Source organism: Sinohyriopsis cumingii, chromosome 7 (assembly GCF_028554795.1).
Source record: "Sinohyriopsis cumingii isolate HCF-2022 chromosome 7, ASM2855479v2, whole genome shotgun sequence".
Taxonomy (NCBI): domain Eukaryota; kingdom Metazoa; phylum Mollusca; class Bivalvia; order Unionida; family Unionidae; genus Sinohyriopsis; species Sinohyriopsis cumingii.
This window is the reverse complement of record NC_142967.1, coordinates 133,155,910-133,174,262: the sequence shown is the minus strand read 5'-3', so window position 1 is coordinate 133,174,262 and position 18,353 is coordinate 133,155,910. Positions and strand designations below refer to the sequence as shown.

General features: G+C 35.4%; 1 protein-coding gene across 1 annotated transcript in view; it reads right to left on the bottom strand.

Moving 5' to 3' along the window:
* Nucleotides 1-5,605: 5,605 nt before the first annotated feature.
* LOC149796152 (uncharacterized) overlaps nucleotides 5,606-18,353 on the bottom strand; it is an 81,632-nt gene continuing 68,884 nt past the window's right edge. The window contains exons 4-5 of the mRNA XM_089966086.1: nucleotides 15,589-15,724; nucleotides 5,606-13,906 (exon numbers count right to left, since the gene is read on the bottom strand). Coding sequence (XP_089822212.1) covers nucleotides 13,621-13,906; nucleotides 15,589-15,724 — 422 coding nt within the window. The 3' untranslated portion in view covers nucleotides 5,606-13,620. The remainder of the gene's footprint in view (nucleotides 13,907-15,588; nucleotides 15,725-18,353) is intronic.

The following is an 18,353-nucleotide window of genomic DNA, read 5'->3' as shown; positions in this document are numbered from 1 at the left end:
TTCCACGTGAATATTGGGTTCTTCACCTAAAGGCCTTTTATGGTGTGTAATTGGTCTTTAATAAAACATGGTGTGTAATTGGTCCTTAATAAAACATGGTGTGTAATTGGTCCTTAATAAAACGTGGTGTGTACTTGGTCCTTAATTAAACATGGTGTGTAATTGGTCCTTAATAAAACATGGTGTGTAATTGGTCCTTAATAAAACATGGTGTGTAATTGGTCCTTAATAAAACATGGTGTGTAATTGGTCCTTAATAAAACATGGTGTGTAATTGGTCCTTAATAAAACACAGTGCAGACATGACTTCCTTGTATTCACTCCACAGCATTTATCTAGAAACGTTTGTCATGACCACATTTTCAGAGTGGATGATCATATAGACATTTGGGTTTGCTAAAAGCAACGTATGGTATGTAGTGAGTCCCGCATTAAGGTCTCACTGGATAGTTTCGTATTTTGACACCTCCCTGATTTTTAAGGTACAAGATATGAGCTTAACTATCATAAGACTAGCAGTTATAAATTCACACAGAAGCCAAATCTGTAATGTGGTTTAGATTTACTTTGAGTATGGCTTGAAAATGGGTTGGCTTGTTTGGTGATTGCCTGTTAGACTAGCACTGGAGATCAAATACGTAGCTTGGGCTGCAAATGAACAGCCTACTTGGCTTAGAATATCTGCTACAGAGGTAAATATCTAAAAATCGAGATGGTTGAGGGATGTCGAAAAGTATGCTAATTTGTTCTAGTACTAGTGAACTTTACTCATGCATAAGGCACATACTGATTCTGTTAGCCGCCTTGTCAAAGGAAAATATGCAAAATAATTCTTGGCTGTCAAAAATAAATGTAAAAATGAGGGGTTGGTGGCAGTGTTGGTTCAGTATAAAAGCCACCAGTTGTATAAGGAATTAACCTGATCGACTCAGTTAAAATCGCACATGCATGCTTTCTACAAAAATAATTAGTTTTTATTGTATCTTCAGTGTTAAACTATTTTCATTTTTAAACAACTGGTCATTGTCGGATGAAAATTCACCAGATAAACTGTGCAGTGAGACCTTAAAAACCATTCTGATCTAAAAATCCAAAATGGTTACCTTGGTGATCATCTTCAAAATCTTTGTATAGCTACTTCTAAACAATGTTGACTTTCTGAATGAAAATGGTACTGATTTGATTCTTTTAGCCATCTAATCTATGCTGATATGACCACTCCTGTTGAAAGCATTGTGGCATGGCGTCCTGCAAGATATAATTGGTCCTAAAATAAAATAGTACAAGTCTGACCGCCAATATGTCTACTTTACTGTCAACCAGTTCTGAAAGCCAAACCTACATGACCCTGTTGTCATGTGAAATGTCACTGCTTGCACTACTGCATTTCTCTGAGCGTAAAAAGTGTTACCAAGACTTTGTATTTCGTTCTTTTCGAATAGACAAATTTATAGTCAGCAATCTGATAATAATTTGAAGGTGAAAGGATTTACTCCTGTTGCTTTTCGTTTCCGATTTTTTAATGACTTGTGAACATGATAACAAGATATGTAATGTATTAGTTTTTCATCAAACCCATTTTGTGGACATACCTAAAGAATAACTGAATTATGCAAGTTCACACATATATGTATGTATGTATGTATGTATGTATGTATGTATGTATGTATGCGTCCTGACATGCGAAATTGGTGCCATCCATGATCCTATATGTTGACAAAACAATTGACGATAAAAAATGAATGAACAATAATTACCAAAGCCATGTCAGAAACAAGGCCAAAACCAAAACCCCAAAACCATTTCAACTTGTCTAGGCAATAAACAATCTCATGAAATGCTGTTAAATGAATCAAATGAAAGATGGACAGACAATGAACGTGTCCATCAAGTGAAATATTGGATACCGCACATGGTGAATTCGGTTTACACATAAGACTCTGGTCTTAAAGAATCCCGTTTAACCCACCGTGCGTCAATTTCTTTCAAACCAGTTTGCTTAGCCTCCCTCTCCTCAAGCTATTGTTATCATTACGTCTTTCATCCAACTTATCTTGTAATGTAAATACATTCGTATTTTTGGGGAGCCGCTGCATCTCATTTGGTATAACACTTGATTCGTGATTCAAGGGTGACGGATTCGATACCTGTCTTCAGTGTAACCCTGGAAAAGTCACTTAGTTCACATTTCCTCGACCTGATATTGCGAATAGTGTGTTAAAAGTGCCATTAAAAAGACCAAACAAAAAAAACTCATCATTGGTTCTGGCAGTGCAAATTATATCAAAGATGAAAAGCAAGAACGAAATTTAATATATCGCTACACACGCTGCCCATTTCTCGTCGCAATGATATCAGTCAAATTCGTTAGGCAAGGCACTACTATACGCTATAGTGCTGCTAGCGTTTATCAAAATGTGTTTGCCTTACTCATAGATAGAAGCTCATTTTCTAGTAATGAAGTTATTTCTTCTGTTTTTTTTTTTTTTTGTTTCATTAGTTTAAAACTCTTCATTATTCTGGATAGTTTTACTTTTCTCTGCCAAAGGTAAATTTGAAGCTCTGTGTGTGTGTGTGTGTGTGTGTGTGTGTGTGTGTGTGTGTTCTTTAATGTCCCCTGATGAAGACCTTACTTTTGATTAAGGTTGAAATAAAATGAAATTTGTTTTTTCCTAACGCCAATTTTCAATTTTTGTGTGAGTTATATCAGGATTAAAGTCAGGGGCAATGACAAGGATTTTTGAACTTTACTTATTTTGTTAGTATGTTAATTCAAACAGCTCAGAAAATATTTTAGTTACCAAATTTGGGTTGTTGGACTTTTTCCAGAATATCGTACACGATTTCAATACTCGGCTATTAAATAATAATAATAATAATAATAATAAACATAATAATAATAATAATGAGGACTTTGTATAGCGCCTAATCTTTAGAAGCTCTAAGCGCTTTACAACATTAGACAACACCTATATGCAAAAGAACGCTGACCATATGACTTTGTTTTCATACTTGGATTAATGAGTATACGATTGTCAGAAGAGGAGCGTAAGTATCTTGCTGGTGTGTACACATGGGTGAGGTTGGATAGGTATGTTGGATCTGAGTCCGACAGTGAAACGTAGCACAGAGAACAAATTTTGTGTTTGATTCTGGATCGAATGGATAGCCAGTGTAGGGCACAGAGCAGTGGGGAGGTGTGCTCTGATCGTGGTACTCTAAGTATTATCCAAGCAGCTGTGTTTTGAACTTTATGAAGTTTTTGGAGCAGATATTGAGATGAACCAGACAGAATTGAGTGACAATAGTCCAGTCTTGAAAGTACTAATGAACACACAAGTGTTTTAGTCGCATCAACTGAAAGATATTTGCGAATGGAGCTGATGCGTCTCAGCTCAAGATATGCAGCCTTGCATATGTTCATGACATGTTGGTGCAATGTGAGAGTACTGTCCAGAGTAACACCTACGTTTCGTACTGATTGTGTGAATTTAATGTTGTTGTTGCTGATATTTATTGTTTGAGGTAAAGGATGTGAATGAGAAAGTCTTTGTGTTGTGATCAGAATGGCCTCAATTTTATCATCATTCATCTGCAGCTTGTTACATGTCATCCATGATTTCACATCAGAAATACACCTCTCTACACCTTGGATGATAGCATCAACTTCAGTTGGTTGGCAAGATTTGTATATTTGGGTGTCATCAGCGTACAATTGGTGAGACACTGGATGATGATCTATGAACGACTGAGTGTACAGAATAAAGAGAACAGGTCCAAGAACAGACCCCTGCGGAACAACACAACATAGATCAACTGGGCTGGAGTGTATTCCATTTGCAGACACAATTTGTGTCCTGTTGACCAAATAGGACTTGAACCACAGTAAGGCTGTATCATGAATGCCAAATACATGCTGGAGACGGTGAAGTAATATATCATGGTCAATTGTGTCAAATGATGCCGACAAATCAAGGAGGGTGAGGACTGTAATCTTTCCGCTATCCAACGCGGAGAGAATGTCATTAACTACTTTTAGAAAAGTAGTTTCAGTACTGTGGCATGGGCGATATGCAGATTGTACATTGCTAAAAAGACTTTGAATTTAGATGAGATACAAGCTGGGATAGAACAACCTTTTCTAAGATTTTTGATATGAATGGGAGATTAGAAACTGGGCGGTAGTTCTTTGAATCGTTATGGTCTAGTGTTGGTTTCTTCAGCAGAGGCTTTACAATGGCAGTTTTGAAAAATGATGGGAATTCCCCTGATGAGAGAGAGGTATTAATAACATCAGTTAGTGAAGGCAATACTGGGTCTAAGCACTTAAGCAGCAGTGACGTTGGAATTGGATCAAGTTCATATGACTTTGGTGCACTCTTCATCAGGATTGTACGTACAAAATCCATAGAGACAGGTTCAAATGCTGCTAATGGTTGCCGCTGAAATTCTGTATCCCAAATGTATGGTGACGACGAGTCAATTGAAATTGTGGGGTTTTATTTCGATTTAGCATTGCACGGTACAGCAATAAAGACATTTTGGATTATATCATTATGATACATCAAGATTGTTGGCACATTAGTATATTCAATGTTGCTGGCACATCAGCACATTCTATATTGTAATTCATTTGGAATACCACTAATTCAATCAAAACACGCTATATTTTGGGACGTGTGAATTTTAATACTACTTGAGATTTAATTCACAATACTGTTATTCCTTTCAAATGTTCATTTTGCATTCTAGGGAAATAAATTATTTTTTGAATTTGACTAAACTTCTTGGTTTTCGCGCTTTTCTGCGCTTTTCTGTTATTTAATTTAAGACCATAGAGCCGTAAGACTAATGTCGATTGTATTTGTACCGCATTAATAACAGTTCTCACGTTCAAAGAGGGTCGAAGATTTCCCGAACCGTTGGATGTTACAGTGTTGTTACCTTTTTAAGGAATAAAAATATTCCTCCTTAATGATCCCTGGAGAACTGCAGGATTATTCCGTTTTTTCTTTGTCAATTTGTTAGTAGGACTGTGAGCCAAATTTTACATATCAGTATAACTATAAACATTCTTATATTGACCAAGGTTAGAAGGGAAATGTGAATTATATTAAATCTGTAATTGATAATAGATCAATAACTGAAGTTTATATTTTTCTATCAATATATTAACCAAATACAAAACTATTATAGCCTCTTTTATTTATCTCAATGATGAAATAACATTTCTTTATATAAATCGTACGAAACAACGTCATTGTAATTTACCTTGTAATGCTTTGACCAATGAAAAACAGTTTGTTACCACCACTTCGATGACGACAGCCGCATTTTTTCTGTGAATTAGCATGTCAAGCTAGTGAACAGGATGGTGCAGGCTTGAATCCTGCCATCGGAACAACCGTATGTTGGCTTCTATTATGTGTCCATGGGCAAGGCACTTTATGCTACTTGCCTGGGCACGTTGCATATGTTGCTGTGCCGTTAAACAACAAAACAATTAGTTGAAAACTACCATTATTTTTTAGAAACTAAACATTTTCGTTTCTGTACGTGCAATGTGATATATCCAGTACAATCGTATAAATCAATCAAGACAAAATAGGCACAAGGATTTTAATGACTGAAATTGCATTTATTCATAAACATTTACAAATATTTAAATTTCAAATTACATATCTGACTATATAGTACAACTTAGAAATCATATTAGCAAAAATAAGTATGAACAAGTACATTTCACGTGAAAAACGTGGTTAACATTTTCTTACAAAAATCATTTACACAGTTACTACATATGACAGGTGAGGAAAACCCCACAAGCAAACAATCCTTGCTGGTCCTTGTTATCTGATTATGTTGTTACTGTAAGTTAATCAAATAAAGGAGCAATACATTGTTCAACAGCTGTATTCACAAGTATAGAATGAAAAGTATTGACTCGTTACAAATTCGAAAATAAGCCACGGCCTATTTTTTTAGCGCTTCTTCATGTAAACAGTTTAGAAATCAACTCAAAATATGGACATCAAGAATAGATAAGAGCAAAGTTATACATTAACATTAATATTGACTTGGATTATATATAAATTTCCAAAGTGTACATTTTGTAATTTATGCACGTTGGATTTGACTTCACGTATCACAGACTTAAATAAACATCTTACCTCGCGACACAACTAACAGATCAAGAGTCTGACGCCATTGTGAATTTGTGACAGAATACGCTAAGCCCAGGACTCACGGTAATAATTTAGTAACTTTAAATTTCCAAATGCTCGTCATCAAACCAATATCACATGTCAATCATTTATGCAAGTTCATGACTGGAGAAACCCATAGGAGTTATTTTTATCTAAATGTGTAAGAAACATGGTTCGAATTTCGCACCTGAATAAACAGGTGCTACCTTCAGTACTGAGTGGCCCTGAGTGGTTCCATCTCTAAAAAGACCAAAATTGCACCCATAAAATATTGTCTCTATTTTTTCTGTTATAAATAATATAACTTCTCATATGATTCTTTTTACCACAATGTTAATTTTCATTCCCAATCATTCACGGCTCTCCAAACCCATATTTTATTTTACGTTCACCCATATCCAGACTGGTTTCCATTTTTGCATTCAGTTAGTAACGTTAGTCCTATATTTACCCTTGATTTAATTGACAAACCTTTACACAGTAGCAGAGTACATACGTAAAGAGTGTAGTTTTCAAAGACGACACTAGTGTATTTTAAATCATATTGGAAGTTCATGTGTACCAACATCAACAATGGCGCCTTTCAGGCAACACTTAATTATTTTGAAATTCATTTCAGAAATCATACAAAATATTAAAATTGGATCATTAAAGAGGTACTTTACCAATCTTCAATTTAAGGCTCAAATATAGTATCGCCTTTGTTATATTTGGCATTAAATGATTTACAAGGTCAGCCTGATCATCTAAAATTACCCCAGAATACATATAATGTAGAACTAAAGCATAGTAGGCACAAGATAAATAAAATACAAAATATGAAGTTCCAAAATTTTCATTAAATGAAATTGGTGGGGCAGAAAATCACGAGCGGTCATCATCAATGTGCATGGTTGTAGACACAAAAGTAATCAAAATCTGAAGCATAATATATCAATACATAGCTAGGCCAGGTCAAATTGATGAACATAACTACTTGATCAATGATAAGCTGTCCTATATACATGGATGGTTGTAAATTGCGCACTCTCATTCAATCAAATGGGACTCAATATATAGAATACAAAATAAATTAGTCAATTGAATCTATTTTAAATCTTTGTTTTTGGTAAAATTATAGCCCAGATTTTGTTCTTTGATATATTTGGAGCAATTCTGATCAGTTTAATGTGTACCTAAATTAACTTTATATTTTCTCAAGAAACATTCATTAATCGACACGATTTGGTATCTCGACTTCGCGATCACTCTGGCATCCGTCGGTGTTGGTGTAGTACGTCCGTTCATAAGTCCGTCACACGCGTGATTACCTCAGTATTAATGTTTAGATTCACTTTACTGATGAGGGGCGTGTTTGCTTTTGTTTTCCTTTATTTAGTTAAATACATGGCATGCTGGGAAAAAATGGGATATCTTCTTAGCCAAGATATTCTCAAGCGCAGAACTAGACCAAACACTAAATTATGGCGTCTTGTATGTCAGTCATGTGACAATAGCTAAGAAGATTATCATACTTTTTTAAACGAGTCTAACTTTGCACATGAAAATATTTTTATAACCGTGACGCTGAATTGATCAGTGAGTTGACGTTAGCCAATCAGACGCATGATTACTTTAGCCGAATCTGTGCTTAATATGAAAATTATATTTTTCACAATCTCAGGAGCTATTATTTAAAAAATGATGGACATGACTTGAAAAAAGTAATTCTTATATATTACAATCTTACAAATTTTACAAGTACAATTTTTATTTCACTACTGTACTTATTTCCACAGCGAATTGAATGGCAAAAGCCTAATGACAAAGTTCAGTGACACTGGAGGATTACGGAATGTCGCGATAATCAATGCAGATGAAGAATATATACGTAATACTGACGTTAAAATGTCGTACATTAAAAATAGCATTCTTCCAAAGCGTCGTGCTTGGAAAGTTATGTACCTTTATATCAATTATTTTCTTTAAGATTTTGTATTAAGTGTGCATATGGCGCAGTGAAAAACAAACAACTATCATTCCACATACAATATTCCTTAACTTTTAAAACATACCGTTAAAATGCTTCGAAACATTCGAGTTATTTAAACAATTCCTTTTGTTTCTAGTTTTGTTTCTCTAGAGTGTATGTTGTAATGTGAGAAATTTTTCTTATCATATCATATACCACATTCCTGAATTTTTTATGCAACTTCAGTGAAAAGGCGTTGATCAATTTAAAAAGAAGAGAAGGAAAAAAGGAGAGATCGACATTGATACTGGTTGTCTTAGAAAAAGTAATACATAGGAAAGTCCTCTGTGGTCAGTGAGTGTAATTTGATTAAACTCTCAAGCAGAATAAGTACCGAAGCTTTACAGATTAAAACATTCCTACATCACATGAATCCAGATTAAAGTAACTAAGCGTACTTATCAAGGCACAAAGCGCACCCATTTGCGTACAGTATATACCCTGACCTGCGGTACATTATATGACAAAAGATCTAGATCAATGAGGCTTATAGTTAGGTGCGAGTTATACATTGACGAATACAATACATGATTCCTTATTATATTGCCTTCTTTACCCCATATACAAACGATCATCAAGATTAGTCCGATATTAAGTATCAAATATAATGTGCATATCAAAAGTTATCAGAACTGCACGAGATTTTACAGATTAAAAATATTTACATCTGAAGAGTGTATGAAAACATTTTATCACTTTACAGGTATAAAAAATACATATTGTGAAAAAATTATCAATTGTTTGGTCTGAATATAAATGCATCTTGAAATCACACTTGCATTCATACAGATCGAACTATGTCTACATGTCTTCCGCATATACATACGTGTCTGCTTTACAGCTAAATGCAGGGTATGTACACTACACATTGCACACAAATAAAACACAAATACAACTCAGTTGCAACTTTCAAGACATTTGTTGCCGGTCATAGTTTTGTTAACAATAAGACGAAATTTACCGGGAAAGTATCACTCAGAAAATATACCTTTTACGAGCCATGGCGAGATACGTACATTATTTACCTTTTCAATTCTTACGAGAGGGAAAGCGTGGTAGTTCAAGTGGTAGAGCGTCGGACATGTAATCTAAGTGCTGAGGGTTCGATACTCACTGGGTCGGCTGCCTCAGAGTGGCCTTGGGAAAGATCCCAGCTCCTCGGCATAATATAGTCAATAATGTCTTGAACGTACCGTTTAGATCCGAACAACTAGTAGTAAGGGGTTAGACAGTTTATACGCCACTTTACATCTTTTTTAAAAATTCACAATCTCGTATCCGCACGCGATATCATTTCTGTGTCACTCCCGTTTCATTCAAAACAAATATATCCCGAGTCCTTTGACCATATTTACATGTCAGGGATGAAACACTCAAAGCATATTGAAGAAAAAGTACACTTGAGGTTTTATACCAAAATGATAATCGCATAATTGTAACATACGAATGCAACGCAAAATAATTCCAAAAATGTCAGGGCATAAATAACGGCACAAAGATATACGTGATAGATTTGTCAGTCTTTTGTGACGCTAATAATATTTCATGAGCGCAACCTACAAGCAACAATCTCAGCATTAAGAGATAACGTGAATTTCATTACAAGTTTGGATGTAGAGAAAGTGTTGTCAAATCTATTTTTTTTTAAAAACATGCAATTATGATATCCTGCAACACTTTACTGATTACATTCAATGATGATAACAACGAGATAAGCATCATCAACTCTGATTGATTGTTGAAATAATAAGGTAAGATAAAGTAATAAACAACGTATTTTGATGTTTATAAATATAGAAAAAAGTTTTACCGTACAGCTTAAAGATCTCGTAAGCTTCACACTGTCAATCTACAACGATTCGACAAATGCAAAACAAGAATTTATGAAAATCTAACTTCGATTTAAAACAGCATATGGTGACGCTGTAAATAAAGAAGCTGTGTTTTGGATCACTATTAGGAATGGCCAACTCTGAAAACATTCACACGCTGAAAAAGACTGAAGAAACTCTGCAAATTGAAAAAGGTTCCCGTTGTAAATGGAAGTCTTGCTGGCTTGTTGATAACGCCCAAAAACAATCTGTCAAACGTGAAGTATTGTCTAGACCAGGGGTGGGCAAACTACGGCCCGCCAAGGGCTTTCATGCGGCCCGCCAAGGGTTTTCATCCGGCCTAGGAACAAGTCATCATTCGCACTAACTCTGTTTATCAAATAAATGTGCTTCTTTTGAAGTTAAAGTTTTCAAATATTAACAACATATTAACAACTGAAAATTAATTATGATGTTATTTAGAAAAACCTTTTGTTTTAGCTATTTCAAATATTAATTATTTTACTTAATGAACTATGCGGCCCGCGACAAGGTGTAAATTTGTGTATGCGGCACTTGCACTGGAAAGTTTGCCCACCTCTGGTCTAGACGTTTTTATACCGTTTAAAATGAATGACAACAAAAACAAAAATAGCCAACAAAAGACCAGCAATATTAAAAACATTTACTACTATCCTCAAAGTAGAGTTGCTTACATAAAATCAATTAGTTGTAGGAACAGGTTTGCAAACATGTTTCCATATGTCTGTAAATATGTTTCCATAGGTTTGCAAATATGTTTCCATAGGTTTGTAAATATGTTTCCATAGGTTCTTAGGCATCTGTATTGGTAGCATTTGTATAGCAGTATGTTAGTGGGCGTTTATGCTATGTTTCTTATATTTGCTGCACGGTGGAAATATGTTACCTTATGTGAAGGTTAATAAATGATTGCGTTTGCATACCTACATTTTCTTTTAAAACTTCTTTATTCTATTCTTTCACAAAAACTACTTTGTTTTAAGAGCGAGCTACTTCTTAAAAACTCCTGTCCACTTCTAATAGTAATACATAAATTTACCGTTCAAACCTTCCCTCGGAAACTATATAAATTTCGCCATCTCTACCTCTGAATGTAATTTTGGGATATGTATCGATAAATTTATCACTAGCATCATAATTATTAGAAATTTACATGTACTATTTATTTTAGGCAAATTTAAAATAACATGGCGCTGTCTACACGTTGTCTTTTGTATTCTAATAACTTTTCTGGCCCTTTTTAAAAGATTTAATTCTTCCAGTCATGTTTGTTTACTTGTAATGAGAGCAGTTTTCTTAACTTCTTCTATTCCAACGTAATAGTACTCTCCAGATTTCACCTGTTATGACCGTCACTTCCAGCGAATATTATCAACATGTCAACATTAGTTGAACTAATGACAGTCTCTATCTAAACTGTATTTTGATGGTCTATTTGCACAATCTGTTGGCGTAATTAACATTGATTCTATGACATAAAATAAATAATTATCATTCATATTTTGGTTTTCATTTATTACGTGGTTGTTATGCTTTTAATCAATTCAGGAAAATCTATATATTAAATTTCTCGGAGTAGCTGGTACATATCTATGTGTACTGTCAAATACTGAAGCGATTCAAATATTCATATTGTTTCGTTGCTTTATCGTAATCACTGTCCAAGATTGGCATGTCTAATGCCAAACAATAACTTTCAGTTTAACCTTTTTACTGTGTATTCACAGGTCTTGTTCCACATAAAAAATTTCTGCACTTAACAATTTCTAATTCTTTAAATCATAAGTCTGATTGTTAATTCTAGCTGTACTTCTACAGAACCAACTTGTCTGCTTTTCCAAATTATAATTGTCATTAAATACAGTTTAACGTCATTGCAAATTTTAACAAATCTTGATTGTTAGCGGCATGCAAATCTGTTTGCTTTAAAAAAAATTAAAATGAATCTTTGAGTCTTAAGCCGTGGTTCTTTTAAAATATGCCAATCTAAATGGTTCGCGTTCGAAAACTCAACGAATAATTCAAAATTATACCGAACAATATGTTTTAGTAAATATTCAATACTGTTTGTGGTGACAACTGTAAACCTGTGGAAGTATTCGCAAGGTGCGTATTCTCCATCAAAATGGCCGAAATTAGACGATACAGAGAGAGAGATGGGGGTGGAGAGAGAGAAAATATGATGACGAGATGAGATTAACATAGTACCGGAAATACTAGGCAAATGAACACACATAGCTTAATTGCAACCCAAAAAATGTTGTGATGGTGTGTACTTACTGGACTGAGTATTTGGAGAAATATGAAAGTGCGTGGTGTACTTTATGCATTGATGGCCGTCAAAACTTTCATAAATCGTCCCTGGAATCCCACAATGCAAGATCGCTACACATAATGGCAGAGGGATATGTTAAAAAATCAAAACAGAAATTTGGTTCCTCAGAAACAGAGGAAAATCGCGAAAGTCTTTGAACAAGAGCATCCTGACGAAGCTTGAACTTTTCGTGAGTAATGTTCGTGAAATACAGTGTTATTGTTTTGAGTTAATGCCAATAAATAATAAGTGTTGATCTGAAACTGAACTGGCTTCTGTTTGATTTTAGCAGGACCCGTGAAATTTAAACAGCTTCTGTAAACTATTTATCCTGCTTGCTTGTGAACAAAAAAAAATCATAATTTAGAGCCCTGTTATGGCTAGAGACCTGAGGAGAATTTAGCTGTGTTTAGAAAAATATAAATAGAGTAGCTCGGGAATGTTACAGTCATGAGATTTTAAAATTTGTTTCCAAAACTTGTATGTGGCCTAGAAATATTGCTATGTTAGGATACATCAGTTTAAATGTTTAAATTTTAAGAAGCCAAGACCACTAGCTTCTTACTACTTCAACAGACCAACATTGTTGAATGGCGTTATATTTAATCACGCTATACTGACTTTGCAGACCATATCATTCTTATTTAGGATTTCCTTGATTAAAAACTACACGAATTCCACTTGCCTGTAATTTTAAAACTTGAAGAATCTAAATTAACTGAAAATATGAAATTTCGCAATATTCGAAAATTAAAACGTTTTCGAACAAATAATAATAATACATTATTATTATTATTATAAATTATTTCCGTTATACTTCCAGAATATAGACAAAAATATGAATATAAAATGCATGTACAACGAGAAATTGCTGTCACCCATTTGTATCCATGGATATATGCATGCTTAGGGTTTAACTGCAGGTCTGTCCAATACATTGGCTATATGGAACAGATTAAAAAGTAAGTTTTAAGAACGTAAATATAAAGAATCGCAACCAAACAAAATCGGAAGATAAACCTCGCCAAACAAATGTAAACATGTAGTACACGGTAATATCTGATAAAAGGTAAATATATGTGGTACTGGTTGTTTAATCCATCCCAAAATGCAATTATTCCTTTCGTGGGAGGACAAAATTTCATTTTATCATGCTCCCTTAAACATATTTGGAGTCCCTTTAAAATATTTCGCGGTTATTCATTACCATAAATGCATATTTATACATATTCGACTTCAAACCAGAATAGTCAACCTGAAATATGAAAGTATCGTCAAAATTAGCATGTAAACAGTTCGTACAGACAGCGTATTTCCATTAGACGTGTTACTTCCGGTCCCTTTCCACTTAGTCCAATGGTCCTTTGGATTAGACGAAGAATCCGGACTGGACTCGGGGCTAATTGTGTCACAATATGGCGGTATTAGGCCCGTCAGGAGATTATATACTAGACTGGCTGGCTCCTGCCCACAGCGTTTCTCTACAATGTCGGTAAGGCAGTTTCTGGCTACGCCATGAAACCTAAAAACAGGAAAGGTCGTTATAAATTGGGCTTCAGATAAAACAAAAACAAATAAATTTATTTTTTAAAAAAAAACATATTTAAGAATGATTTGTTGTTAATAACTGTACATGAATCTTAGTATATAAACGTTGAGATATGCTCATCGAATTAACGGATAATGCTTATATTCGTTTGCTTTTATATCTCTTTAGAACCAGCGCTTTTCGTTTTGAAAAAAACAATCCCACTGATTGAAAGAAGATTCCCAAGTATATCCTTACAATTCTCAAAACCGCTCCGCTGGCCTAGTGGTTAGAGCGTCCGCCTCGGATGCGGGAGGTCGTGGGTTCGATCCCCGGCCAAGTCATTCCAGAGACTTACAAAGATGGTACTAACAGCTGCCTCGCTTGGCGTTCAGCATTAAGAGCTTAATGTTAGGACTGGTCGGCCTGGTGTCAGGATAATATGACTGGGTGGGACATCATGCTACATGTCTGCGGCATAATGCCCCAGTGCTAGACATCACTATAAACTGCCACATTGCAGACATCGTAGCGATATGACTGAAAAATTGTTAAAGCTACTTTAAAAATCAAAATCACATCACATCACATTGCAGTTCTCAAATACTGGATGAAAACTGTGAACGTGCTACATAATTCCAATTTTACATGTTACATAGCCAACGTTTCTCCTGGCCATACTCAGCTGGGCAAGATGGACTCCGGCCACTCTTTATTACGCAACGACTCGCAACTAGCTGGAATCGGGTCACAATTAGTATTTCCAGTTCGGTACCCACGAACGTAGTTCTAGTTTATTTTTAGAACATTTTGTCCTCTCTCATTTTGGTGGTGATAGAAGAGTTTTATTTATGCATATTTGGTAGGGATTTAAAGGTAATTGTTTATTCTTGAGAATATGAACTCAGGGTGTGGTTGTCCGTGTGTATTTCTGCGACAGTGCACAGTGAGTAATAAGGCCTTCGTGATGATCCGGAAGTGAAATCTGTGTTCTGTTTACATGCTGCTCTGTCGACAGTCCAGCATCTCAAAAAAGAGCAGGTCAACCTTTGACAAGAACTTCACCGTGAAGTCATCTTTCAAGGTATTTTAGATTAACAAAAAATTTGTATTGATTGTCAAACAGTTGAAAGGTCAGTACTGAGAAACAAATGTAGAGAACATATAGTAAAATTAATTGTGGTCTATGACCGGCGATCAAAATGGCTAGTGGTCCACTGGATTTTGTTGTGTGATACAGCCGAGCTGTTGCGAATGTATATACTCGATGTATAAGACGCGGTCACTTTTACGGTATATATATTTCAGATAATGAGATACATGTGCCGATGGTCTAGGGATTGTGTCCATGCTGCGATGACGTGCGCGCATAAGTGCTTTAAGAAAAAAGAAGAGAACTTGATTTTTACAGCCAACGGGTATATTTAGTCCTCAGACACCATCTTTATGAGTAACATTAATAGAAGTATGTAAATATGAAGTTAGACTTAAATCAAAACCACATGCCTTGTAATCTTAAATTCCATCTATTTTAACAAATTTACGACTTCCACAAGTAAATGTAAATCTTCAAGTCACATCTGGGATATATGTCGTAAATAATAAAATGCCTTTCGGTAGAAGACAAGCATAATTAAACTAACAATATTATATCTGAATTACAGTACATATCTTACCTGCACGATCCCGTTATTAATACATCCATCGTTGCCCCAGCAACCAACTTTTGCTGAAAACTTGTTCTAGCAGGTTCTGTACATACTACAACGTCGGTATGGTGTTTACTAATACAATCAACATTTTTCTCGTACACTGAAAATGCAGTAAATGATAAATTTAAGTCACCTCCACTTCAACTGAGCTATTAAGCAAGAACGACTAAGTTTGCATTTGCAAGGTAGGCGAAATAAGTATACCTAAGGAAATTCTTGTTGGATAGCATCTGCCCAGGTTAGAGAAAGTTTTGTAAATAATCTTATCTTGTGCACGTATTGTATGCACAATTCAAGAGTTAACAGTTGTATTTACAAGTTTAAACCTCACTGTTGTGAACTTCATTATACCGTAGTCAACCATCTATGCGAGACACAAATTTGAAAGGTCGATCTTATTTAAAACGAAAGGAAAGCACTTTTTAAAGGCTACGCTAAAGTTTATGATTACTTGTAAGATTCAAACTGGGACTGATAGTGCCAACAGAGAATCATTCAAACAACTTCTCTTTCTTTCCGATGTTGTTATTATTGTTCGTCCTTTGAGTTCGAAAATTACAATGGCAATACTAACTGGTTTGGTTTCTGCGAGTAGATGAATGGCTAATCCAGCCAATTTATGCTCTGATCTGTCTGTGGCACACTTGATAGGAGATGTCATTTTGGTTTGCTTAATCGATAGAGGACGTGTTGTAGTTCTGAGACGTCCACTGCTCGTGCTTCTGTACTGCCTCAACAATTCTCCTTCTGTTCAAATTATGTATTTTCAGTGTGGATGAGACTCCACCAGGTGGAGCAATCCTGTGCGTGATCTTCCCTAGATTCAGGATCAATAATGAAGTGTTTCAGGGATGATTTGAAGGAAGTTTTTAAAGCGTTTTTTTTCTTCTTCCGATCAACCTGAAATCGATTCTCCTCCTTCAGCTTACAGTAGAATATCTTCTTTGGTTGTCGCTCTTCTGATATCATGGTGGCAACGCCTCCCCATCGCAACTATGATTCATCGGCAGAGTGTTGATGTTTAGAATGACTGAACATTTTTGAAGCTCAGTGACGGAGACCCTGTTGTGCCATCTTAACCTCATCAGTTTCCTTACTTTTTGTTTGTAGACTGATCCCTCTACGTTCCCAAACATTTGCACGGAGTCTGCCAAGTCCACATTCGCTTTAGCAATTCTGGCGTTGGTTTCATCATCGATGGGGACTGCAGGTGACAGTGTGCTGCCGATATAGGTGAACTTGTCCACTAGTAATGGGTTTCATCATTTACTGGGATGGCATGTAAGGCTTTACTGGTGCAGGTTGATTCACCATCTTTGTCTTCTTTATTATGATTATTAGACCGAAACTGTCATAAGCTGAAGAGAAATGGTTAATACTGTGTTGCAAATCAAGAGTCAGGTTTTTTATTCAGCGAACATTCCTCAGCAAATATGAGATCACTAACATTCACTTCCTCTAACTTTGTCCTCGCCTGTAGTCTCCTCAAACTAAAGAGCTTGCCACCAGACCGGTATCTAATGTCGATCTCATAATCATAGTCACGGAAGGCATATATAAGCATGGCTGAAAACATCATACGGAAGAGATCTGGGGCCAACATACAGCCCTGTTTGACTCCATGGTGACTGGGATTGGTTCAGATGACTCGCCGGCGTCCACAACATGAGCGAGCATATCATCATGGAATTATATGAGCAACACACAGTTTGCTGTACATAAAGTACACGAGATAAGAAACTCGAAGGCCAAACTCAAAGGTTTAGAGCCTCTACCGAATGCTACGACAAATATATGTAAACAGCTAACCATGCATGAAGGCTATTATTCCATAATCGATTACAAACAACATAACTTATATACCAAATTCATATAAAGGACTTGATGTTTATATATAAGAAAACTAATCTAAAGATGAGAATGCAACTTCAGTGATTAAATACGAATGATGGAAACGAACGCGTCAAATCAGGTAAAAACCACACTATAAAATAATGATAATACAAGAAGACCAATAAGCACACATATTTCGATACGCGAGTCACCATATCTCTACCTTCACGTGGCGGTTGATTGACCGATTTATTCTTTTATATCAGAAAAGCGTAAATCTGATTGATTAAAATAGGTTCATCTTTAAATTTAACCCTGCAAGTATCTGTAACCACTTGAATCAATGATTTGAAAATTTTCGTAACGAAACTCATAACAGTTTGATCAGTATGATGCGAGAAACGACAACACTGCGCAGTAATTTAAATCAGTCTATTGACTCGCTATCCTCTTTTGGATGAATAATCTGTGACAAAAATGTGATTTCAAACACAACACTTTCAGCTTATCTTCTGTCCAATAAAAAGCACTTTAGGTTTAGATAGCGTTGCTATTTATTATTCATGACATACAATTTTACTTATTTGGAATCAGTCTTGAAGGTTATATTTATTCTGACACGACTGGTTGTCATTCAAAAACACATGGTCTTCTTACATCATCGACTGCATTAATTGTCTGTGGTGCCTTAATAACAGTTTAATTTACATGTTTTGGTCTTGTGAAGAAATATGTCGTGTAGCTATAAATAGAACTCCGTAACACAGCTCCCTCTCATCAAAAGTAACGATTTTACCATACGATCGATGATTTTCTGTGTATAAAAATGGAGCTGAAATGCATCGTGTTTTTAACAGCTCCTAGTTTTTCGGTGTGCTCTAGGGTAGAGTTTAAGC